The sequence below is a fragment of the Cyanistes caeruleus genome, chromosome 7 (genome assembly GCF_971803275.1).
Source record: "Cyanistes caeruleus chromosome 7, bCyaCae1.hap1.1, whole genome shotgun sequence".
In the NCBI taxonomy this organism is placed as follows: domain Eukaryota; kingdom Metazoa; phylum Chordata; class Aves; order Passeriformes; family Paridae; genus Cyanistes; species Cyanistes caeruleus.
The window spans coordinates 30,446,680-30,473,459 of NC_141707.1; the positions used below are offsets into that span (position 1 = coordinate 30,446,680).

Below are 26,780 nucleotides of genomic sequence, written 5' to 3' on the forward strand. Positions count from 1 at the left end.
CCCCAGGAAGTTACAAACTTTTAAGAAAAGCAAATACAAAGTCCATGCAACTTCCACCAAGTTGACACATTTCCAATTCTCACTTTTGTACATTAAGGAATCTTCAGCTTGGGAAACCCATCCAGGCTGCAGATGTGGCACTAAAGAAAGATGAGAAGTTGCTGTAGTAAGAGGTCTCCATTAATTTTGAGTCTTCCAGATGAACCTCTATCCAGATGAATAGCTTAAATAACCTCAGAAACTTTGAAGCTGACATTTCAGAGTGTCACCAAAATACGCCTTTAAGCAGGAGAGTGGATTTTTTCTTCTAAATTTCCAACTCCATAGTAGGAGTAGTCCCACCTTGTCTTAAGGCAATAAACCCTTTGTGAACATGGAAGGAATATTCAGGGAGAAATCAATGCAATTTTAGTTGCATTCTAAACTAAAAATTCTGTTCTCACTGTAACTACTGGCTCAATTTCACCTAGGAAAGTTAGCAGGAACAATAATAAAGAGAGGCCCTCATTAAAAGTAGTTTTAAGCATGCAAGAGTGAGATCAATCACCTTCCAAATGACAGTGGCACATGGAATGTATTACATTATTTCAGACTCTGAAATGGCTTGGATAATGGCTTCACTAATATATTCTTACACTGAAATTTTTTACAGCATCACAGGTCTCATTCAGTTACAGTATAACCCCTGAAAGCTGTACCCATCTCCTTGAAGACAATTCTAACCAATATTACCACATAATGGAGGTTCCTGGAGACAAACTGATTGCTGCACAGGGATAAATGCCTTTAGGAAAAACGCAAAATGCAGATAGATGCTTCAAGATATAAATTCCAATTTAAATCCACTCTGTATCCCTAGTGACTACAAGTTATTGTTAAGTGATGACTCTTACCTACTCAGTTGGTAGCACCAATCTGTGACTCAGAGACATAACACTCCATCAGTCCCATCAGAAACTCTGCCAGTAGGAACATCCATCTGGCTCTCAAAAAGTGCCTACTAATTAATGGAGAGTAGGACCAAAACTACTCTTTTACCTGGCAGGCCTTGTGTGTTATAACTCAGATATATTAACAAGGTATCAAGGGAAGTGTCTCATATATATATATATATATATATATATATATATATATATGTGTGTGTGTGTGTGTATAGATATATATATATATGTATGTATGTATGTATATACATAGAATATATATATCCTACACCTTCTCTCTTGGCAATAGGATGCATTTCACACTTAGTGCAAGAATTAGGTGGTACCTCACTGAACTGCTGAGATCTTGCTATGAAGATGTGTACCAAGGTTTTAATTCTACAACTCAGTTTTCCCATCTGTAGAAAGTGAGTAAACAGTATCTGTTCTCCTCAGGAATAGCATAGAAATTATTAATCCATGCTGGCAAAATGTGTTGAAATCCTAACACACCAAACATTTTCCCTCTAACACCTGTTTCATCACTTCTTCTGCAAAAATTGAACATGAAATAACATAGTTATGATGCTGTGAAGAAAGAAAATTTCACAATGTTAAGAAAGATAGTATGATGTAATCCCATCACTTTCACTGCAACCGGCAGACCCTCATCTGGAGTCTTTGTGCAGACTCTACATTCCAAGAAAGAGGAAGAGCAACTGAAAAAGGTTAGAAGACTACAGAAAGAATAGCTGGATGGGTTTAAAAGACCATGACATATTAAGTATTTCTGAAGTGAATTTTTCTGGCCTAAGGGTTAAAAAAAAAATCCTGAAGTTAGTCAAGATACTTTATAGGCAAAAGGGAGAAAATGCATGGCAAAATGTATTTTGCTATGTCATTGGGAGGGCAAAGGATATAAAGGGCAGGAATAAAGCAGTGCATAACCTTCCAAGTGGATAGCAGATTACCACCTTGGAACATGTTTCTTCTATCTTCCCTTCATGGTGTGAAACTCAGTCTGTCCCTGGACACACTACTGAGATGAAATTGTAGTATTTAAAATTAAGTTGGAAAATTGTCTTTCTCCAATGGCATGCTCCAAGATCTATGAGTGAATCTGGAGGGCTAGCATAGAAATTATTGCACTGGTGTAAAATGATTTTCTTAATGCTTTATACTTCCATCACATCTTTCATCACAGGGCCTTAAAGTACTGAAAATCACCTAAGTCTTAAAAAACTCTGGAGGAAGGTGAGAATTACCACCTTTACAGATAAAAACCCCAAGTCAGGCTAATTATTTAGATAATTTCTTAACACAGTCAGGCTTATGGATATGGAAACTCAGCTCATGTGAACAGTCTAATCATGTAATCTTGCAAGACCAGGAGCAAACACACATACTACAAAGCGAGGAAGGAAAACTGAGAGGCTTGGTTCTTAAATGCTGGTATGCACCAGACCTTCTACAGAGAATAAACACATGAGAAAGGGAAGGGAGAGTTCTACTGCTGGCCAAATCTCATTCCTAAAAACAAAGCCTGCAATGAAAAGCAATACATTAGAGAGAGAACAGTTATAATGAAAAGGCAGATAATTGCAGGACTTAAAAAAGAGACTTGTGACATTAATGCCTGTCCACCTCATTCTCACCTAAATCCACTGTCTTCAGGCCCAGCCTAAACTGGATTGTCTTTCCCTCCAACATGGCAGAAAGGTATTTCACATTCCAGTGCAGGGCTGGCCAGTCACCAACCATGTTACAGAAGACTGCAGGTTGCTTTAGAGACATCACAATTTCCTTGGTTTTCTCAGGAGGAAAAGGTTTGACATCTTCATCTATGTAAAGAAAAAAACAGATAGAGATCATTTATCATACGTGAAGCATTACCTATCATCTTCCACAGGACAGAAAACATTAGGAATTAAGACCTCCTTTGTTTATGATTGATTATTTTATTACATTTGTGAATTTTTTTAAAATCAAAGTTGTACTGCAAACACTGGAAGATGTAAATTAAAGTTTAAAGCAGTGTATTAGCATATAAAATGTAAAGCAAAAAATAAAAATAGGCACATGCTTACAATTTTCACTTGTATCTTAGACAATAAAGCACTGTAGCTAAATTGCTTAGAAACAGACTAACAATAAAATAAACTTTCAAATAACGTCCACTGTTTAGAGAACATAAATTTAATGAGTAACAGTCTTTCTGCATGGGATTTTTTTCCAAAATCGTTGTGTATTGTTAGAGATAGGAAACCAGCTTCCCATGCATTTTCTTTAAACAAAGGAACAGTAGCATAACCAGGTATTTTTAGGTGCTTTAAGGTTTACATCAATAGAATTTTAGAAAAAGGAAGTTGTGCCGATCCAAGAACTAAACTAACCCAAGATTTCCATTTATTCCTTTGCTGTTTAGAGATTTATATGCCCCACTGAAACTGTCAAGCTGAAATGCTGGCAATCTTGAATTAACTCAGCACTTTCAGAACAACTTTTCTTTAGGGACCTATTCAGAAGGAAAATCTGAGTTTTTTAAAAAAAGGAATAACATCTCCATAGAGCTGAAGAGGTGGACTACAGCTTCAGATCATAAAAAAATCCATTCATTATTTTAACCTCTATTGAAGTTAACTCATCCAGAATTTGTATCTGTATAATGGCTAAGATTTAACATATTGAACTGATACATATGGCTCCCTGTGACTTCCAGCAGTTTATTTAAAACAAACAATCCAATTCAATTCAATCATTGTATTTAGGGGTCAAATCATGGTCTGGCATGCACGATGAGTTAAATAAATACAGGCCAAGAAAATTTCCTTCACTGCTGGCTGCTAATTTACTTGTTGATGCTCCCCATGTGTGAGAGGTAGCAGAGAACCACCCAGTCGCACATGGGGCAACCCTGTGGAGCCAGCTGGGGAGAACACAGAAGATGACCCACTGGGAACAATGTCACTGAGAAATGTTCTTCAGGATTAATTCAAATGCAACAAAAATCCTAAATAAATCTATGAATGCTTAAGTGGGAACGGGAGGAATAATAGGTGTCCTGTGTATGCTGGGTGCTGTATCTTGTTGGCAACTTTTTTGAGTCCCTCTTCTTTTGACAGGGTTTATAATCCCACATAGATGTGCTTTTTGGTTTTCTAAATTAAGCTGCTATCTTCACACAAACTCAGTGGGTGGTATTTGGGCTGGGATTTCCTAGAGTCAATGGATCTCTTTTTCCACTGACTTCCAGGGAAACCAAATCCTTCACTTTTCACTCATGAAAACTCCATTCTAAAGCTTTAAAACTAAAGGCCTCTGGTATTTTATCTTCGTGGAACATAAAATTTTTAAATGGCTTCTCTTTCCAAAGGCAGATGACAGGAGGGAGCTTGGATTTTGGTTTGTTTTCCACATTTTCTCTCATACGCAGAGCAACACTTGACAGGATGGTGTTGCTGTGACACAGAGATGTCTCTGACACTTGGCCTCCAGTCTCACACTCCAGCAACTTACACAACCAGGACATAAGGAGGCCTCACAGGGACCGTATGTCTCACCATATGGTGTTCCCTACCCCTGGGAGGAGGCTCTGGGGCTTTCCAAGGAATAGGTTAGCATACCTAGAGGGAGCAGGTCCAGAGAAGGCAGAAAGACCATCTGCAGACACAAGGGAACGTGTGGTGCAGCTACCAGGGCTGGCTGGAGGCACGGTAAGAGGTTAAAGCTCAGTATGTTTTTTCACAGTGATTCTGTTCAAGAGCTAACACAAACCTTGGTCCAGATCTGAACACCCCCAGGGGGTTTATAAAACTCCTGTCTTTCATCAGTGCAATTATAATATTGTACAGAGGTGGCTTTCACCATGTGGGAGCTGGCAGGCCTTACCTACCTTTCAGATTTTCCAGCTCATAAAAATGAAATTACTTCTTCTTAGGCCATGTTTATCACTGTATGGCTGTCTTTCTGACTATTCATGGGTTTTTTGCTTTAAGGGCACTACATTTCAGTATTTTAGAGGATATAAACTGAAATAAATGCAAGAAATCGATGACACTTCTCTGGAGGATTTTGTAAAGCTGACTTTTATTGCAAAAGCTTCAGGTTTATCCTGTAAACTTTAGTCAACAGCTGGGCTGTTCTACAAAAGCAGAAATTTTACTGAAAGAGACAGGAAGGCTCTTTGAAGCCAACTGTTGATTCTGTGTGGCTTTCTAATGTGATTTCCACATGCACATCATGCTTTTGCAAGGTGTGGTTTTAACCACAGTGCATACACACACAATGGGAAGCTCAGAGCTGAAGCTACTGGGAGAGTAGGCCACTGGCAAACACAATTAGGCTAATAGCCTCTCCTCTACTGAATGATTGTCATGTCACCATGTTCAGCAGTACATGTATTTCCCTATAAAATTAAGAAAAAGTGAAAGAGGATAGTCTGTCTTACTAAGATGCTAGTAATTCCTATCTTCAAACAGTATTAAAATCTTTGTTAAATAAGTATATATCTTCTGATGTAGATAATCACATACCATACATATAATGCACAGTGACATTTGAAACATTTTAGAAAATTTAAAGACATAAATATACATCAGGGATTTTTGCAAAGACAAATGCAGATTTCTTGCTAGATCTGTGTAAAGAATCTGTGTCTTCATTTGCCTTCATGTAGTCCTTAGTGAGAATGGAGTCAGCTAAACAAAATTCTTTCCCTACAACACTTGTCATGCATATCTAAGTGCCTGCTAGAGAGAAGAACATGGTAAAAGGTAAGTATCATATACTACAGCAAATAGATATCATGATAATTTGGAGAACTCTGCTCAAAACCAACAGAGACTTCTGATGGAATCATATGCTGTAGAATGGTAAAAAGTAATTACAAGAGATATCTGAAGATAGAAGACCTGAAGAGAGATTAGCAGGATTATAGTTTAAAATAATCTTTTCCTCAGTTATTGTTATCATAGCTTCACAAAGACCTTATAAACAGGGCTGTTGCTTCTTGGTATTTTATAGCCTGAGGTTGATGGTAATTGAATCCAAGGCAAAACCTGAGGTTGTGTAGCATATGTAAGTACATACAGTTTGGATACAGATGTGCACAAGTAAAAGGTGAATAAACAAAATGCGTAGCAAAGAAGAAAAAGTATCCACAGCACATCTTAGACATTAAATATCAAATTCCTAGGGGAGATTGGGTAGCAGGAGAGAAGAGAAATGCATATTCCCTTGAAAAAGAAAAGCTCTGTGGGAGTCTTCATTTTCTCAGTTGTACTCTGATCCACAAGAGAAAAGGAATACTTCAGCTTAGTTCTTTCTATCAGGCTCAACAAACGGTTTGACTTCACAGTACAAAAGGAAGCAGAAATAATTTGTCTCATGTTTTGACTTTACCCAAGGCATGTACAGAATCCAACCAGGAACTGAAAAAATGAACCAAGTTTCAGCTCAAGTTTTGTAACTGTGGCAGCTTATATAATTGGCAAAAACATAGGTGTTCTTTAGAAAGGCAACACCTTGCAAAATAGAGATCTCCCAATTAAAAAAAGAAAGCTTTCCAGTTGTCTTTACACAAAGTACTGTCAAATATTAAGCCTCATCCAGACTTAGCAATGAGGACAGGTAAAAGAAATGTAATGAATTGGCCAAGTACTCTCCAGTAGACTTTGTGCTTCTGAAATAGAAAATAATTTAATATTTCTGATTAGCAATTTTTCTGAATAACTGAGTGGGGCTTGGGAATTAAGAGTTTAGCACAGTAGGCAGTCTAACTAAAAGTGGACTTGATCAAAGTTGTTCAGAAGTTAAATGTACTGTCATTAAAAAGCTAAATGTACTGTCATTCATTTAAAATAATTTAGCAAACTATAAGAGTTCATTAGTGTGTGGCAGTTGGCTTCTGCCAAAACACCCTGCTGCTTAAATATGAGATTTAATTGAGAGGTATTAAAATTATTTTCTAAAATAGGGAGTACAAGGAACTCCTGGTAACGTATTTGGTACGTGCATCATCAAACTGTTTTTTCTTGCAAATCTGTAATGCTTCCTTTTCCTTATTTATTTTAAATATATATAAAAAAATAAAATAAAATAATTACATTTTGAATACATCAATACAGAGCAGGCGGGTGAGTCAAAAAATCACCTAATCTCCAAAATCTTAACTGTTCAACAACCAAGAGTGGGAAAAGAGAAGGTATGGGGGAGGATGAGCAAACTTCCCAAACCAAATATAAGTGACTTGGTTTGGAGGTCAGACTTAATGGTTTCACAGTACATTAACTCTGTAAATTAAAAAACCAACTTTAAATAATCTGCATGTGATTACAACACTATGCACTATAATCAGCCTCCTCTGGGCAAACAGAATGCCTCTAAACATCCATGAGTAGTTTTCAGGATAGGCTGCATCAACATCCAGGTATTACTTCCTAGCCAGCTATTGCTGTTGCTATTAGTTTTGACTCTGGGAATGTTAATACTGTAAATGCACACAGCCAGCAGGCAGCTGCCCTATATTTGCAGATGTTTTGGTTACTGAAGGAGAGGTGATAGTTGCATGGAGACTCTCAGGACAAACCAGTCTGCACTCGTAATACTGGCACCTGCAGCTCACTCTGGCAGCCTGCAGCCAACACACCCTTCCTTCCTCTCCGCATCTGCTACCACAGAAGGAGGGCAGCCCAAGAAAGAAAAGAAAGAGGCTAAAAGAGGAATTTGGACTCACTTTCCAGTGCTCCTCTGGCAAGGCTGAGCATCTTACAGTTTTTCTTACAGGATTTTGAAGTGACTTCAGACATGAAATAAGACAGGAATGGGGGCCACGCCCAAACTCATGCTGTCCTTCAGATAAAGCAATGGGAATTGCTGCCAGACTCCTTAGGGAGGAGTAAGGGCTGAGTCCAGAACACAGCCCTGGGAGGGACTTCCCACTGCTGCTCTAAATGACAGCGCATCATCTCAAGCATACTTTTAGGAAATCCTTCCCCTAAACCCCCTAAGGCTCTTCCTCGAAAGCTCTTCCTGAACCTCTGGCCAGCTTCTGCCTGCTGTCTCTCCTCCATCCCACAGTGCAGGTGCAGAATGCAGTCATGCCAGTTTTCAGCTAATGAACTGAATGCTGAAAGACTTCAGCTCCTCTGGTCTCCTCCAGTAGAAGAAATGCTTGAAGGAAAAGACTATGGTCTTTGACCAGTATGAAACAGGATATAAAAAGATAGACTATTCTTCCTTAAGCTAGGCTGCCAAAATTCCCCCTTTCTATTAGTCTGTGGGGTGTAAATTACACACACCTGCTACTGAGGAAATTCAGTAGCCAAATCATCTCTTCCCAGTAGCCCACTGGCACTGATACACAATTCTGACATTTCCTAATAATCAGAAAATTTAATACAAAATTAAATACTAATATAACATTATAATTGAAAGTAAGGAAACTGGCATGTCAGGAAGCTAATGTGTGTATTTCTAAGAAAAAAAAAAATAACTTGCTCGTATTATTAGCAAAGTTTATTTGTATTTCTTTTTTAATTCCTTGTCAGTAGTAAGTATGAAGGCAGTACTCTTAAATAGATGAATACGCTGTATAAAATTCACTGTCAGGAACTGTAACCGATTGTGACTTTACTGTTGTTCAGTCCTGCAAACTTGACTGACAGGAACTTCAAAATGGCAACAACAAAAGAATCTAAATCTTCTCATTTACTCTATTTTCCCATAAGCTATTGTAGTAAATAGTCAATAGTATTCTCAAAATAATTTTTTTTTCCCAACAAGCCATTGTAATAAATAGTAATTAATACAATGGAGCCTTTTAAATTTGATCCACAAAGTGGTAATGATGGTAGTATACATGACCTTGTTCACTATTATACTGCACAGGATGCAAATTATGATTAATGACTGAGTGAATTAGAAGTATAATTAATTGTCAGAATGAAATTATACTTTAAAAGGGTAAAATAAGTTTTTGAATTACATAAATTATCAAATTGAAAGAAACCCACCATGTGAACCTCAAGAACAGTTTCTGAAAAGCACAATAAGATTATCAGATTCTTTATTATAGGAATACTAAAGAAAAAGCATGGCTATTATTTCATTGTTTACATTATTCCATTTCTTTCAGCATGGGTAAAACAACCAGAAGTGCCTTTAATCTTTGCTTCAAATTGTTATTTCTGTTTGTAAAGGTTCTCATGCTGCAACATGAATTTTGTTGGTGAAAAACTGTTAACAGTGTATGTTTTGAATCCTAGGGCTCATATAGACTGCAAAAATATTGCTTTGACATAATGTCAAGAATACACTTGACCAAAACAGCCCACAAAAATGTGAACTACCAAGGTTTTCTAATTTAATTTTCAACCTTAATATATAATTCATGTTAGTTCTGTTTTTTAATATCACTATTAAACGTAAGATAAGCTTCTGTAGCTGAAAAAGCACAGCCTTTTTACATAGAAGCTTGCATTTCACAACTTTGCAATACAACAAACTGCTGCTAGTGATGCCAATATATCTTTAGCATTTTCCCTCCAGAGATTTCCTTTCTCTTTTCTTTTTCAAATAACAACTGCCTGCCAAGTTTCTTTATCTGTAAACACCAAGACTAAATAGTAGAGAAGATCAAGGACTGCAGGCCCATGTGTCTCCTCAGATCTCCATGAACTCCTGTTATAATCAGCTGCACCTGCATTTCTGGAGACTGAAGGTGACCTTTAATTATACAAACTATGACAGTGCTGCTGCTTTGAATTTTGGAAGTTTCTTGCAATATACAAAATCAACCAAAACTCAGTATTTTTCAACTTATCAGTAAATATGGAAAACTCCTTTCAGTAGAAGAATTTCAATATTTTCATATTCTTTTTAAATATTAACATCACTCTACTCACCACTGTGTGATATAATACTAGTATTAGAATTACGTCTTTTATGTCTGGTCTTCAAACGCACATGGTACATAGAACTTTAAGATAACTCCCTGATCATTAGCAAAATAATAAAACTTCAAAGGTTAAAGTTGTACTTTTATCCCAAGACATCCAAAATACCTTACCATTGCACTTTTCTAAAATACTCTTACAGAACCAAAAATCTCATGCTACTATATCTATGCCGAGAATTTGTGTCTGTGATCACAAAGCATAGAATAGTTTAAACTTTATTCCTATATGTCCCTGTTGAGAAAAGCACAGACAAAGAAATCATCAATTCAGTCTCTTCTTTCTATATGGAATTACATGATAGGGTCACATTTTCAAAGAGACAAACAGTATTTTGTGAGCTTTATGTCCTCAACATGGATTTGATCCCAAACCCCTACCAAGACAATCGGGTCTTCAGACGACTCATTTGCAGTGCTCACAGCATACCTATTGTATGAGAGCTAAACATGACTAGACCAACAGACACAAACTCCCTAATGTCTACATTGTTAATTATAGCAGAGAGGTAATTAAGTTACCCCTTGCTGCTTCGATGTAAGACAACAGCAGAACAATAGCACAGTCTGATAAGAAATGAGAAACACGCGCATCAGAGACACAATGGACAGAGCAGTACCAGAGCACCATGACTATCTCTCCTTGCTGGCATCAGAGACAATGAGAGCTGCACAGAGGCAGTCCTAGTGCAAGGAGACAGTGGAGATTTTAATCCTGTATTTCCCATTTCAATTTTCATCCTCCACCATCCCTGTGACTCAGCTCATTTGCATAATTCTCAGGTTTTCAGGAAGAGAGGAAACCATCAGTCTTTAAAACTGAATTTCCTTAACATAACTTTGGGGTGTAAAATACCCCATTGATATTGTTTGCAGTTACTACACATGGTGGCCCCGAATAAAATGAGGTAACATAGGGGCAGTAGTCTGCTGAAGCTGGAGTTCCAACATAAACTCCCTAAAACATCTAAGACATGGAGCCTGAAGGCTAAGTGAGGTAGGGAAGTAGCCAACAAAATTACCTTGATGAAAGACATCATGTAGCTTCCACCTCCCCCTCAAAGAAGATATAATCATCACTTACATGTCCATCATTAAGTAGGTGATGAATGGCAGAACAAGCAGAAATGGAGCACAAAATGCTTTAAATGTGCTCAAAGCCCAAGTCAGATGTGACTTTTGCATATTCCTTTTGAGCTGCAGCAAAGAATCTACAGTGTGGTGTGTAGGGAATAGTGACATGTCTTTCATTAGCTAGCTACAAGGGTACACTCCACAAGAGAAGAAAAAGAAGCTATCTCACCTCCCCCTAGAGAACCTTACAACAGGCTCTGGCTTCCCACAAACCTGGAATCATCTAAACTCCAGTGGTCATTTTGCAGTGGGAATATACACAGCCTGCAATCAAAAGGTAAAAATTAATTCCCCACTGGAAAAAAAATGAAGTTTGAATTTAAGAATAAAAACTGTTCAGCTTTCATAAGCTGAAGATGTGTCTGGTCTGTATTTTTGTTCTTGTTGATACTAGAAAAAAGGAAGCACCGTAAAAACTGAAGGACAAGGAAATCACTGTATGACATTAGAGCTAGAGTTTACATACTTCTCAATAAAAAAGAAAGGCAAGAAAATAGTCTGAACGTTACTGAATAAACAGGTTGGAAGGTGTCTAAACCAAGCCCAAGACAGAGCAGATTTCAACCAACCTGTTCCTGAACAACTAAAAGAAAAAGGATGTCAAAACTTGAGGAAGGAAGAACGGGATTTGCTCACACCTCACAGGGTTCCCTTCAGAGCTGTTTTTCAAGATGGGGTGTAAAGAACACACCCATTACAGCTCCCTGCTACACCAGTGTTGTTTATGGCAGCTCTGAAGCTGCACTGTCACAATTCCAGCTGAAGTCTGGAAATTGAGGAAAATCCCTGGTAAAGAGAATTTTTTTTAGATGCTGGAAGGAATTTACTTTTCAATCTTTGAATTAATTTTGTGTTCTGACCATTTTGTGCCAAAATGCTTCTAACCTTTACAGGGTATGCAATCACTTGCTGCTTGTCACATTGCAAGGTCTGAGTTGACACAAGAAAGAACAAGATTGTATACATGACATCAGGGGCTGCTGGGAGAGAGGTGTAAGAACCAAGGGGACTCTGAAGTTTACTGAATCTCTCTGAAGAATGTCACATGGAGAGCAAATCTGTCAAAATCATGGTGACAGGAAAGAGCAAATGGCACTTCCTAATGTGCTAGGGATTGAGGGTTGCCAGCTCTCCTGGACTGCTGAGCACAACCATTACATGATAGATGTGTTTTAGCTGAACCAGACTCTCCAAGATGCCTCAAGGTTGTAAGAAACCCAGCAGAGACTCAGTTTATATTAATAAGCCAATCTTAAATCGGCACACTTGCGGGTTCCAACTTCTAAGCAGATCCACTAGTCCTGCCTCAGGGATGGCAAGAGCATTTGGAAGCAGAAACAGCCTCAGCCATGTAATTTTTGTCCATCACCACTAGTCTATCAGAGCTCCAGGCAACTAATTCCTCCTAAGATGAATTCCAGAATGTTTTAGGTCGGACTCAGGCACACAGGCATGAATATGGTCACACAACCACTTCAGAGCTTGTAGGCTGGAAATGAAGACACCTACCAATGGACACACTGTTGTTCTTAGGCAGTTAGTACCTGCATGGGTATCTGTATCATGGTTTTGGATCTAGGTGTCATTCTGTCCACACAAGACCTGCTATGGGCATGAAAGTTATGGGCCTGGAGAGAAAATAACCTTTCTGCTTGCCTGAATATATGTGCATTTCATCTGATAATATTCAAATCTCTTTAGCTATGTTATAATGAGGTTAAAGCAAGAAAAATTTCCCCACCTCAAATATTACAAATGTCAGTAATGAGAACAGTAAAAATGTCACCACACGGAGAAAAGAGTGAAATTAGCATATTCAGAGGAGTATTATACCCATGAGTGAAATAATGCAATCAACTAGCTGCAAGATAAAGCTAATTTGGTTTCTAACAGTTTATCAACAATACACTGCTCCTTTACATTAACAAATTTAACCGATACCATACCCTGCAAACAAGAATAATTCACACAGAATATTACGCTGTGTTAATTAAATAGCTGGAATAGAAAAGGTCAGGCCATGACTGAAAGATGCGCATATGGGTTGTGAAGCTATGAAAAGATGGAGTGGTTTCACATCAAGCAATTAAAATAAATTATTTAAATCGTCATTAAGTCAATAATAAATACACTCAGATAATTTTGATTTCAACAGCCCCCTTAGTTTGTTGCTGTTTCTCAGAAATTTCTCTTTCTTGTTGACCCACAAAAGAGTCAAAATATCTTGAAACCCATCATAAGATGAAGTGCCTTGGATAAGTTATCAAAGAGTTATCCGGCTTATATTCAAGTTTTCATTTGACTGTGCAGATAATACGAAGCATGAGACAAGTTTTGCAGTTAAAAGGACACCACAAAGCCCCACTTGCCTTATTTCTGGATGGATTTCCTGCCACTAGAACCATGAAACCTCCACAATTACTACAGTTAATTGAAAAATGCTCAAAGAGAGAAGTACTTATTCACATTGTTTACTTCTGCAAATAGCAGCACTTTGTCTTTGGATGAATGCCAGCAAATCACTTAAATTACAGTAGTACCATACCCTTTTAAATTGAAAGAACATTTTGGCATGGGCTAAACTATGCTGAGGTGGTAATGTATGAAAAAGACTTAGTAAAATGGGGAATTAATCATATTTGGGGCCCCAAAGCACTACCAGAATATACATCAGTCATGAGCAAGTCTGAATCTCATCCTACGTTTTTACTGTACTTTTGTCACTGCAGCTGTACACAGCAGCCTCAAATTTGAGTTTGCTGTATGTCCCCCCATTATTTAATGGTGTGTGAATTTTATTTTTCCTGGGGCATTTCCTGAACTTTTGTAGACAAAATACAATTTCCTTTTGATCATAGTTCTGTTGATTTCGGTCAGCATATACTTCCTTTTTGCACTTCCAGTCAAGGAAAATGAACTGTGTGTACTAAACAAAATGCAATGTCTGTTATGTTCTGAGAATTTCATGGGATTATGTGGTTTTGGCTGCAAAACTGTGGGATGAGGGCCACGTGTGAAATTCAGCTGTGCACTGCCCAGAACATCAACAGTTATGACACTGACACTGGACCTGAAGCCAGTCTGTGGAGATCCCACCGTTCAGCTCTCTCCATTTAATGGGGCATTTATCAAGCCAACTTCCAGACTTTGTGACAGAATGCCTAATCAAGCCACACTGAAATACCCAATTTTTTAGGCAAGATGAAGCACTGTGCAGCATACGAGCCATTAATTTTATGACAAGTGCAGATGGTTGATATACAGACAAACTCTCACAAACCTAGTCTAATGAATATATACTTCAATCTCTTTAAATGATAATACTAATGAGCATAGCGTTTCCCACATGATAGCATATTCACGCGATTTATTTCAAAATGAATTTCGGTGCATATTGTATCTGAACCCTGCTAATTTTTTTCCTCACAATTCGGACCATGGTTGATTTGTATCCACCAAAGCAACGCGATTTCCTTCTCCCTTTAAAAGGATCGATACCCGAGGGATGCCCTGCTGCAGCACCTCCCTGCGCGAAGGTACCACACTGCGGTGAGGGGCCCGCGGCCGAGAGGGACGTGTCGGAGCTGACGGAGAGCCTCGGCGGGCCCGGTCACGGCCCCGCTTCAGCCGCCGCTCGGCTCTCCCCGTGTCCGCCCTCGGCCCGGGCCTGGAGCCGAGCCGCGCTGGGGCCCGGGACGAAGGGCACCTACCCGGCACGGGGGGACGGCAGCTCCGCGCCCCGGCCATGCTCCGGCGGCTCTGCCTGCTGGGCGGCTCGGGCGGGCCTCGTTCGGCACCGCCTTCGGCGGCGGAAGGGGCAGCGCGGCCCGGGCGCCGCGGCGGGGCGGAGCCGGGTGGCAGCGTGACGGCCGGAGCTCCCCGGCCCTGCCGGTGGCACCCGGGCGGCTGAGCCTGCGGGCCGTCGCTCACCTGCCCCGGGCTCCTCTCCCCCGCTCCCCGCGGGGCGGTGGCCCGGTGCCCTCCCCGTCCCGCACGCCCCCGCTGGCCGCCGGTGCGGCTCTCTCCCCGCGGGCGGCGGGCTCGGCTCTCCTCCGCGGCGCCGGTTTCCTCCTCCCCTCGCCGGCGGAGGAAGGAGGCGGCTGCCGGCCCTTCCCGACCGCGCATGCGGCAGTGCCGGGCCGGGGCAGCGCTACCGCGCTCGGGGGCTGAAGTGTGGGTGTCCCTTCCCCCGGCCCCGTGCCCTCCTCCCCTGCGGACCCCCGGCAGCGCCCCCGCAGATGGGCCTGGGCTGGAGCAGCGCGGAGGAGCGGCGGCCCCTCCTGCCGCCGCCACCGCAGCAACCACGGCCGCAGCCACGGGGGCCGGCGGGGGGCCCGGCGGGGCGGCTGCCGCCGCTGTCGGGCCGTGTGTACGGGCGGCGGTGGCTGGTGCTGCTGCTGTTCTCGCTGCTGGGCTTCGCGCAGGGCCTGGTGTGGAACACCTGGGGCCCTATCCAGAACTCGGCCCGCCTGGCCTTCGGCTTCAGCGGCTGGGACATCGCCCTGCTCGTCTTCTGGGGGCCCATCGGCTTCGCGCCCTGCTTCTTCTTCATGTGGCTCATGGACAAGAAGGGTGAGCGGGGCCGGGGGCGGCGGGGCCGGGGGTTCGGGAGTCCCCGACCCGCTCCTGTGGCTTCCCCCGGGCCAGGCGGGGACGTCGTAGCCGTGTCCCCCGACGCCGCGGTCCTGTGGCCGCTGAAGGGGACGCTGCCAGACCGGGGACACTCGAGCTCAGTGGCCTTGGCCTTAAAAACGGTTGAGTAATACACTAAAGGCATCATGACTGCTGTTTTCAGTACTGTGCCCAAACGAAGGCACATCAAAGTCCATTCACAAGGAAGATACTTAAGCTAAGCGGAATTAGGGCATCTGACGTCGCAGGTGAGGTGTGGGTCTGGAGGAGTGTGCTCCAGTCCGGCATTGCCGTCCTGCTGTTTGACCTGGACATGGTCGCGATTTCTGGTTACCAAACACGCGCTGATGCTTGGATCAAGTAATGTCATTGCTCAGGATGGCCATTGCGTCATGAAACAAGTTCTTAATTTTTAAAAGCAGGCTGGACATGAAGTCTGTGGTTTTCTTTTCCTTGTGCTAGGGAGAAATAAAGACAGGGAACACAGAGAAGTTGTGCTTCGGTGTTTCGAAGTGCAAGGGAGAGTTTCCTAATTTGTGTTTAGCCTGTTGCGTCTCTGTACCAAACTTAAAAAAGTGGTGTTTGTCTCTGGAGAGCTTCTCCAGGGTCTATATGGTTCCTCTGTGGTCACCCAGGGGACCATTCCAGAGAGGTCAACCTATGTTTGCAGATTTCAGCTTTTGGGCCTAAATCCACTGAAGGGATTTCTTTTAATTCCTGTTTAAACAGACCTCTAAACAGGAGATAGGCGTCAGTGGACCCTTGTGGCTCCTGATCCTAAGTGCTACTTACTGCATTTATTTAGGAATTAATAGCTCATTTGTGGGAGGGGGAAGAGGAAGGAAAAGTGAAAGCAGGCAGGGAGAAAAGTTGTATTTGAGAAGGCCTCAAAATTGGAATTACTTTTCCTAAAACGGAAGAGGCATTGAGGGAATAAAATATACTGGGCTGAAAGTACGTTCTTGACATGAGTCCATGGGGGCTGTACATCTAGTCTTCTCTCAAGCAGCTTAGACTTAAGTTGGCAATATATATCTCGACTGATACATAATAGTGTTGTTCATTATCTTAAAATCAAAGTAAGTTAGTTTGGTTTGTACAGTGAAGACTGGCTTCTCATGGCATGAAGGAAATAAAGGTAAATGTGAACCTGTGCTTAGAGAGCTGAATCTGTTTTTATTTCCACGTTTTCTATGAAGTTGATCCTGAGCAATGCAAAATAATACTGGAAAAGTTTTGAAGTAACTCATGGGAAAAGAAACTTTAGTATTTTATTCTTTTATAATGTGACTAGTGGTGTAGTTGTGGGATTTTTTGGTTTCACGTATAGGTTGTTTTGATGAGAGTGTGTATACAGGTCTTTTTCTCTTTTCCTTAACTGATTGCTTTGGAGATCAGTGTTTTTTGTTGGTTTGTTTTGTTTGTTTTTTGGGTTTTTTTTGCTTGTTTGTTTTTTTCAATTCCTATGTTTATTGGAGGTGCAGATATGAACAACCCCATTGCTCTTGGTTTCTTGCTTTCCTTATTGAGAGAATGTTGGTAGGTAACCTGAATAGAGCATCTCAGCTCATTTGGCTCCATGTGTTTAAGGAGTACATATGGGCACTGGAGCAAGTTCTTTCCAGATCAGCAGATTTTGTGAGGCCCTGATTGTTTTCTGATATTTGTTTCATGCTGTTTTCTGAGTCTGGGTGATTCCCACAGACAATGTGGCGCTGTTTACTTTGGAAGTGATGGTGGAGTCCTACCACTTGGTTCATCATGGAGCAGAGAGGAGACCTACTGAGCCCTGAGTCAGCCATGGGGCACACTTCCACTGGAGGCATGTTGTGAGGAGTTACCTGTTCTTTGCAGTACACATGTTCCAGGAGGATTTGATGCTATTGTTTTGAAGCTGTAAAGTTGGTGGAATCTGATCTTGCAAGGGCAGTATTTTGCTTGCTGTTACACCAGATTTACTCTGGAGAAGCTACACCATTTACTCTTTGACTTCAATCATCTGTCACTGGAGTTGGCTAGTAAAGAAGCTGTCAGGAAAAAATGTATCTGTGAAGTGTCAACATGTAAAACCTGGCAAGTATCAGAAGTATGACACTGTAAATGAGGCATGTCAAAATTTGAGAGGAGATTGTGCTGTTAGATAGTCCTATACTTCACAGTCAGAGGTAAATCTAACTGATAAGTAGCTGCCTGCTGTCATTTAAGTCTGATTTTGTGTTATGATGCTTCAGAAGAAGTTCAGAAGTATTGGTCTTTCTGGTTTTCAGTTGTTCATTGCAGCACAGTAGTTCTTTACATGAAAGTTCTTTGCATAAATCTGTATCCTTACCATACTACTGTTGTGCATCTTATGTACCTGCTCCTTGTTTCAGTACTGGCTGTAAAAGTTTGGTCAGGTTTGGTTTTTTTTGCTTCTTAACTAATTGGAAGTTGAAAGAATAAATAGTCATGAATATAAATATTCATGAATAAGCATGTTAATAGTTACAAGAAGCATTTCTTGGATTCCATGATCCAGTTCCATTATAGCTTCTCAGAGAGGCATGGGGCCCTGTGAGAAGAGACAGCAGCAGTGTTTATTTTTAGTGAAAGTGCTAAATAAGCTCTGTTCTCCAGTTCTCTACCGAAGGGTTCTAGGAGGGAAGAATTATAATGTTTTTGGTTTTCTAACCTCAAAAGGCTTCTTGGCCTTTGTGACCTTTTTCCTTCTGGCCTGCTGAAGCTATCTCCTGGATTCTTTCTGAAGGTCTGGTTGCAGCCAACCCAAGCAAGACAATTAGGGAATGGCAGGAATATGTGGACTGGGAAGAGTGTATAGATGGTACCCTGGGGAATACTACTGGCAACTGTATGCCTCCCCAGAGGATGACCCAGAAGGGGTCTTGGTGCCAGAAGCAGTGTGACAAAAAGTCTTGGTTGACTTAGGCTTGTTTTTCTATGGATCTATAGGGATATCATGTTTTTTTATGAAGTTGAGGATGATTTTTCATCAGGAAGGTAGTGATGGTCTTCACAAGGCTTCACAAAGAGTATCTTACTTGAAGATCTGAACAGACTCAGAGAAGACATTTTTGAAGAGTGTTCAACAATATTTTAAAGGGTCTTTGAGGTGCTGGAGGAAGCCTTGATTTAGCCTGTATGTCTGTAAGCTGTGTAAATTGAAAGCTACTTTGTATTGTTGCTGAGCTCTTGTCCTCTCAAAAATACATTGATTTTTAGATGCATAGTGAGGTTCATATATCACAGCTGAAAATTCTTTGGGGGGAGTGAGCTCTGTTCCTGTTCCTGTCTCCCAACTTCCTCTGCCTAATGGAGATTTGTGCCAGCGCTTGGGAACCCTTGGGAGTTTCCATGCTCCTTGGCTGGGTTCTGTATAAGGACAGTGGAGGCATTGGTCATGTTTCTTAGTCCTGTTCTGTGATGAGTGCATGTTGAAAATCAGTAACTATATTTGCATATGTCATTTTTGAGTATGTGTCATTTTGGGTGGGTTTGAAAACCCTTTTCTATGCGTAGGATTAGAAGTGTTGTCTTGTTTGGTTTCTTAGTGAAGAAAGGTGAAAAGATTGAGGATGCCATGGAGCTACACACGCCTTATTTGGTGCATTTTCTTTAGCAATAGTCTTAGAGAGTCCTTGTTTAAATTCCAATTATCTTTAGAGATTTAATAAGACTGAAATTAAATGGGAAATTACTTCAGTGTGCTATTGGATGGACCCTTGTTGTTTACATGATTAAAATTAGCTACAGTTTGTCACATGATGCTTGAGTGTTTATGGACATTTTGTGCCTTGAGTGTTTCATTTCCTGAAAACTGTAAATACAAGCACACAGGACTGTTAGGATGTTTATATATCTAACTTGAAATCAAGGGCTTACATACTTCCCTGGATCTGGTTCACCAAGGGTGTTTTATTAAACTCGTATTTACAAGATGAGACCTAGAAGCAATATGTGTCAGTCTTCATTGTGTTCCCATATAAGCAAGAAGAGGCAATGAAGAATGAAATATTTTATGATAGTTTACATTAAACAAATTGAGTAGAATGGTGTTATTTTTCATTAATTTTTGAAATACAGTGAACAGTTTTATATTTAATTTGAAGATGAGACATATTACTTGTAAAAGTGGAATGTAATCTATTTCTTGGTCCTTTTTTATAAAATTATATATTTATGTGGGTTGCACAGACAATCTTAGTAACTTTTATTTTGCTGAAATTGAATTTACGCAGCAATGTTATTCCAATGATCACATTATGAAGTAGAGAGAAAACTTCTATAATCAGATCCTGGTTTTAATCAAGATTGGCTTGTCCATTGACACTATGAAAGTTTTTATTTGTAAGAGTAGTTAGTCCTTTCCTGAATACCAAACTCCCTATTTTATTGCTGTCTCCTAAATCATGTGTCTTGGTTTCCTTCTCTGAGACATTTGATAGTTCTTTCTCTTCCACCTGGGAATTTTGAGATTAAGTCTTTTAATGCAGTCTGACAAAATTGCCATGAATATTGAGTACAAGTACTAAATTGGATCTTACTAATATAAAAATGTCTTAATAACTGCTCTCCATATAAAATAAACTACACATGATATATAAACTGAATTGTGCATGGCAGCTTTCAGTTTGGAGTTCCTGGATTGTCACTTGGTGCTGCGTGCATATGCTGGTTTTACTTTCAGGAGACCTTTGGATACCACTACCTCACAGGGTCACTGGGACAGAAGGAAGGTGACTCCAAGTAAACTTGTTTTCTCCTGAGATTTTGATCTAGGAGGTGTTTGTGAAATGCCTTTGGGTTTATTTTGAGAGATGTGAAAGTGGGCACAGAGAGGAAGCAGGTTGTTGGTCTAGAAGTCGGTGAAAACATGAATGGCCAAGTAAATCCAGCAGGTGGGAAAGATTTTCTTAAGTGTTTCCATTGTGCTTGGCATTTCAGAGTCCTTCTTTGTCATTCAGGCTTTTGGACAATGTAAGTATGAGTTGGAGCATGTTACTAATAAGTTAGAAGAATTCTACAAGTGTAATTGCTGATATAGATTGTTGATATGGATTGTGTGAAGTACTTTCCATGGTGGCACTCACAAGGAAATTCGAGATTTTGATGGAAGTATTCATAGTTCTTTCATGTCACAGGTGCTTAACAGAAGGACAAGAGGTGACTTGTGAACTTTGAAAGTCTGAGAATTCTCACCTTTGGCAAAGAAATGGATTTTCATCTCCTTTTTGTTGTGGTCTCAGAAACAGACTTTTCTTACCTCAGATTCATGACTGCAGGATGAATGCCCAGTATTTCAAAATGACCAGTTTCATAATTCATGTGCTAAGTTCAGTTGTGACCCTCAGCTAAAAACATCTGGGATAAGACTTAGTGTAAGACAGTAAGACTTTAATTTAGTGACATCAAGTCAAAAGGATTTACACATTTCAGCAGTAGAAGTTTTTAGGCATTTGGTAGGTCAGTACAGTCTACAAGAAGTAGCCATGGAAAACTTACAGATCCAAATATGTGAGTAAGAATGACAAGGGAACAGGTGAGAAAGGAAAGTGTGATGCAGAGATTAAAGAGTAGCCTCATAACAAACAGCTGATTCTACTTAGTATTTATGGTTAAGGTCCAGTAATTACGATTATTAGAGAGATGTCTCTGCCCAAATTAAGGTACAGACTAGACCATATGTCCAAGTCCATAGTATGGATTTTATTTAACGGTAAATGTGGGGTAGAATGAGAGAAATAAGAAAATAAGAAGGGAGTAACAGATTAAGTAAAAAGGTATCACCACCCACAGATGCAGACAACATCCAGTTGGTCCTCTTCTTGTCTTCTCAGTGGTGGGAGCCAGAGGTCGCTCCAGACTTTCACCATTTATACATTTTATCAAACAAAGGAATCAGTTAATTTGGCTACACAGTACTTTTATTCTATTGGTTAAATGATTCCCTCTCTTCCAATGCTAATTAGTCCCATGCTCAGTCTTTCTCTTCTTTTGAGTTGGTGGGCTTCCTATCTTAAGTGGTTGGGCTGTGGCCTCCACCTGCTGGACCCAGTGAGACAAGCTAATTTTCAGCTCAGTTTCTGTGTTGGTTTGCAGCTGGTAATAAACACCAGTGCTCCCCCAGCTTGCTTTTTCTCTTCATAGTCTGAGATAATCAGAAAATAGTACCACCTTTATCTTATCTCAAGGTCCAGTCAGGTTGCATGACTTACTGCCCAAATTTCCAGGAATTCATGGAGTCATTTTCAAGGAGGAGGGGCAGGATGGAGAGCTTGGTGGTCACAGATGAAGAGTTGCTTCTTTATACAGTTTGCCAAAATGGGCAAAGTCCTTTGGTGATCCTTAAAGTTTTTCAGGCTATTATGACCTTCCTGTCTCTTACAAATGACAAAGGTTTTAACTCCAAGAAGAGCAGCAAGAAGCTCTTTTGGATTGAATGAATGTTAAATGTGAACTTAGGGCTTCAGCTAAGAAAGGAGCAGAAGGAGAATGCCTTGACTGATAAGAACTGAAAGGTGCATGCGTTTGGTGAAAATGCAAGTGGTTGATGCACTTGAACCAAATACAAAAGAAGTTTGAAGGAAAATGCCTGCTTTACTGCAGTCTTTCTCATCCTGTAGACAGCTACTGCATGCTATTAATGATGTCTATTTCATTATCTTGTAAGTGATACTGATCCACACCTATCAAATCCTGTGAAAGGGATTAATTTTCCTAAGCTAACAAATCTTGGAAGAAATGAGATGAAGTGTTGCTTTTCATGTGGAGAGATGAAAGAAGCAATTAGAGAGCTGAATATAGGTATATCCCATGAGAGCAGGTATTTCATCAGCTTGGTTTCACAAAATTTATTTTGATGAGTGCTGGTGTGCATATTGTATAGACATCCTTTTCCTCTATATCATCAGAAAAAAATAAAAAATTAGACTGAACCAAACTTGGCTTTTGTTACTTAATTTTATATACTGTGGCTACATGAATGTCCACAGAGTGTTTGTGCAAGTGCTTCCAGAAGTGAGGACTCGTTAGAGAATTGATTGGTCCACCCTCCTTGGAATCAGGCATGCTGCAAAAGACCACTTGATACACAGTGATTAGCAATGTAGTGTAGTTTAATTAGGAGCTGGTGAGTTGTATTAACTTGATGCTGCTGTGGTTCATCATAGCATTGCTAGCCAGGTTGAGTTGAAAAGCATCAGTCATGGCTGCAGATAGATACCCTCTGCTGGAGCTAGGTCTTTCTGTTGGGTGGGATTTCATCCCAGCTCTGATTCCTGCCATGTTTCCATACGTTCTCTTTATGCTGCTCTCCTGCGCAGCAGCCGTGCCCTTTGCACTCTTGACACAGCACTTTGCAGCAGGGTACTGGGACAGCTGTTTAAACACCACGTGGTGAAGCATATCAGGAAGCTGCATGCTTGATTTGAAAGAACTTTTCAATGGTGAGAAGTAAAATAATTATATTTGTGTATAGCTCATGTGACAATAGTAATGGCCATGTTATCTGGGGATAATGCTCTTGGGCTTTGGTGCACTGCACATACAAGCAGTGAGCATGGGATGATGACCATAAACTAAAACACAAGGAGTTCCACTTCAACGTGAGGAAGAACTTTTTGTGGATGGCAGAGCACTGGAACATGCTGCCCAGGGAGGTCCTGGAGTCATGTCTCTTCTCTGGAGACACTCAGAATTCATCTGGATGCATTCCTGTGTAACCTGCTCTGGGTAAACCTCAGCCTTGACAGAGAGGTTGGACTAGAGGATCTCCAGAGACCCCTTCCAAATCTAACAATTCTGTGATTCTGTATGTAACTTGATATACCTTGATGTTGGGAAACTGATGAATAGGGAAATAATTTACTAGTGTAAAATATGATCCCTTGCTTTTCTTATGCAGCTGCAGAGTTAAAGCACTGAAGCATCCTTGAACTGGATCAGGACACAGGTCCAGATAGGAAGATACTTTGTCAACAGTAGCTTTTAGAAGTTGACTACAGAGGGTGTAATACCAGGGCAGCTGTGTGCTGATACGTCTCTTGTTTGCTTATGGTTTTGCTACTCCTCATGACCTTCTCTTGACACAAGTTCTTTATAATCTGACTGCTTCTTCTCTACTTCCTGCCTTACCTGTCTTGTGGTATGCCGTCCTATTTTCCTCTGTTCTTCACTCCTCTTGGTTTGTTTAGGAGTAGGAGAGGTTGGATGCAAGGTAGTGGGTGAGGTATGGGAGGCACAGATGCAGAAATAAGAGCTGGAGCCAGAGGGCAAGAAGTGCTGGGAGTGGGAAAGGTGAAGGAACAAGTTGAGTAGGAGGGACAGGGAAATGGATACTGTGAGGGGCAGTAGGAAATGGGACTGATGTAGCTAGCAGCAAATGGTGAGTGGGCAGATGCCTGCACAGCAGTGTAGGTCAGCAGCATGGCTTCTGTGAGCTGTCTTGAGAGGCGCTTTTAAAACCAGGAGCTGGGAATCTCTTGGGACACAATTGACCCTTTTGTCTTTTCTTATCTCCAACAATATCCTGGTGTTTTACCTCTTCACAACCAAACCTCTGAACTCTGCCTGGTACTGTGTTGTCAGCCAGAGGGTGAATTTGCCATCCCTTCAGCCCTGCCTCCCCTGAGGTGTGGTGGGCCACAGCCGCCTGCTCCCTGCAGGACTCTCCGGGCGCTGCTGACGCAGAGGAGGGCGGCTGTTCCTTCTTGTGTGGCTTTGGTGGTGACGGATGTCTGGCCTCGTGATGGAGGCACCACTGGGATGCAGAAGAGGATGTGGTCCCTCTGGCTGGTAACTCCCCCCTTCTGGAAAGCCTTGTGGAACGGGACAAAAAGTGCTAAAATACTGTTTCATTTTGCACTGCCTTTCTGCATTTTAAAAACTTAGAAATTTTCCAGTCTCCTTTCTTCTGGGAGTTTTTAATAGTGTGGCAGCCATGCTACATAAAGGTAGCTGGTATGAACTTCTAAATGTGAATGACAGCAATAATTTCTGTATTGTCAAAGTCCCCTGGGCTTTCTTATAGCTTTTCATTATAGAAGTAGTAAAGTACTTAGGAAAGTTGTATTGCATTCATTTTGCTAACTGTATGTTTACACTGTATTTATAATTCCGAGCTATTAGTTTAGAATTCTATTAAAGAGAAAAAGAGTAGATCAGCTGTTGTTCTGCAAAAGCTGAATCCATTTCCTTTAAAGAAAACGGAGGCTTTTCTTCAAAGAATTAACGTGATATTTATTTTCCCTATCAGAAGAAACTCAATATGAACAAAGGAAAACTATTTTCACTTGGTAATGCTGAACTAACCCCACTTTACTGATTTCTGAATTCTAGTAAAAGCATTACACAACTGCATAAACAAAGTAATTTTTATTCATTATTTTCAGCAGATATTGTTTATCAGAGTTAGTTTCATGTTACATTTTAGGAGTGAAAAACAAGTCTGAATCAAAGACAAAAATGAGATTCATTACTCATTAATAAAGTTTGACTATTTTCTGCACTGCTTATTTTTCACCTGTATTTTTTTCTTCTTGTAAGAAAAGAGCCATGTAAATCAGGGGGATTTGCTTGTCTTTTTCAGACTGATGAAACTGCATAACGCAGGTCCTGAAATAATCTTCCCTCTTGTGAAAATCTGTAGTCTGACACTGTCAAATAAAAATACTTGGTTTACATAAAATATTTGTTAAAAAACACCCAAACCCCCAAAATCATGGTTACTGAAGAGGAGAAGTAAATTGAAGAAATACAGTGTTTTGGCAACTGTTTCATTTCAGAAATTTTCTTGGAGAGTATTTGAATTCTTCCACTGGCAGTGTGGTATAGCCTTAACTGAGCAGACTGAAGACATGATAAAAAATTCTTTAAGAAGGTTTTTAGTTAAAATTACATTATTATATATTCCCACCACCAGGGAAATTGTGGCTTGCCCTGCCTTTCTCCTGGTGGTGACATTCAGAGCTATTCCATCACTTCCTGCCATAACTTTGGTTTTTTAGTGCTTCTTGCGTGCATGTGCTATTTTAGCTCTGTAGCTGTGCTGTAGCTGTAATTGTGCTGCAGGAGCTTGTGAACAATGCTCCAACTTCCTCAAAAGCTGTAAATTAAGCTTTCTCATGCAGATTTTTAGTTGACAGGGTTTTTTAGATTTTTCCTGTTTTTAGAGATTGAGATCTGTGACTCAGCCAGAGGGAGTGATGTGTTTTGAAAGTGAGAGGTCTTCTGCTTTTTGCAAAGAGTACTGGTGTTTTTCTGGAATACAGGACATCAAGTATAACCACAGTTAGAAACTTTTTTGTTTTACTTCTTTATTTATTGATGAGAGCCATCCCTTTTAAATACTTGAGAAAGGTGGTGGTGTTATAGTTTTAATTAATCACATGAACCTAAAGAATTGATCAGGACCCTTAAAAAATATGATGGGTTTAGGACTCATTATAGTGCTGCAAAAGATGTCTTTTAGAATGAACTATGTACCCTAAATAGTGCCTGATGCATTTGAATGTTAAAGTAACACTGAAACTGTTCACACAGAGAAAATTTGAAAGCTCACTCCAGTGACCTTTCAAATAAGTCATAAGACCTGCATGGATATTACATCAGTGAAGTGCTTGGAGCTCTTTATTTCCCCCACTCACAGCAGGGATAATAAAAAGGAGAAACTTGCACTTAGTGTCCTGCTTAGCAGTTGCACTAGGCAGTATTTAATGTAGCTGCCAATCCTTGCTGCACGGTTGCTTCTTGGTACTCTGTTGAGGCAAAGCAACATGCCTCTGTACTTCTTAAAAAGAAGAATTTCATGCACCGTTGAGTGGTGTGAGCATGTACTAACAACAGAACACCTTCCCTGGTAGATGGGTGTAAGAGGGATTGTTTTTGCTCTCTCTTGCCGCAGGTAAGGCTCTGTAGTTAATGGTGTGGTAATTGAGCCTGCTGTGCAATTGGGAATCCTTGAAAATAGTGGAAAGAGAAAAGAAAGTGTTTCCTTCCCCTTGTGTGCTGCTGTAAGCACTTGGGATGTTGGTGTTCATTCAGGAGAGCTAGAGCGAAGGTTTCTTGTCCTATACTTTCTGTCAACTTTCTTTAGCTTCAGAATTAGTGAGGAGGCTTAGCCCCCAGCTGCATAACTGGCCATTTTT

The 26,780-nt window shown here is 40.6% G+C and overlaps 2 protein-coding genes across 3 annotated transcripts in view; one reads left to right on the plus strand and one right to left on the minus strand.

Annotated features, from left to right (window-relative positions):
• Positions 1 to 15,132, minus strand: part of HSPBAP1 (HSPB1 associated protein 1) — a 52,569-nt gene extending 37,437 nt beyond the window's left edge. For both annotated transcript variants that reach the window (XM_086897424.1, XM_086897423.1), the window contains exons 1-2: positions 14,718 to 15,132; positions 2,576 to 2,761 (exon numbers count right to left, since the gene is read on the minus strand). In XM_086897424.1, the coding sequence (XP_086753550.1) occupies positions 2,576 to 2,761; positions 14,718 to 15,132 (601 nt within the window). The remainder of the gene's footprint in view (positions 1 to 2,575; positions 2,762 to 14,717) is intronic.
• The window catches only part of SLC49A4 (solute carrier family 49 member 4), a 64,984-nt gene continuing 53,248 nt past the window's right edge, over positions 15,045 to 26,780 (plus strand). Inside the window, exon 1 of the mRNA XM_086897429.1 lies at positions 15,045 to 15,579. Within this exon, the coding sequence (XP_086753555.1) occupies positions 15,246 to 15,579 (334 nt within the window). The 5' untranslated portion in view covers positions 15,045 to 15,245. The remainder of the gene's footprint in view (positions 15,580 to 26,780) is intronic.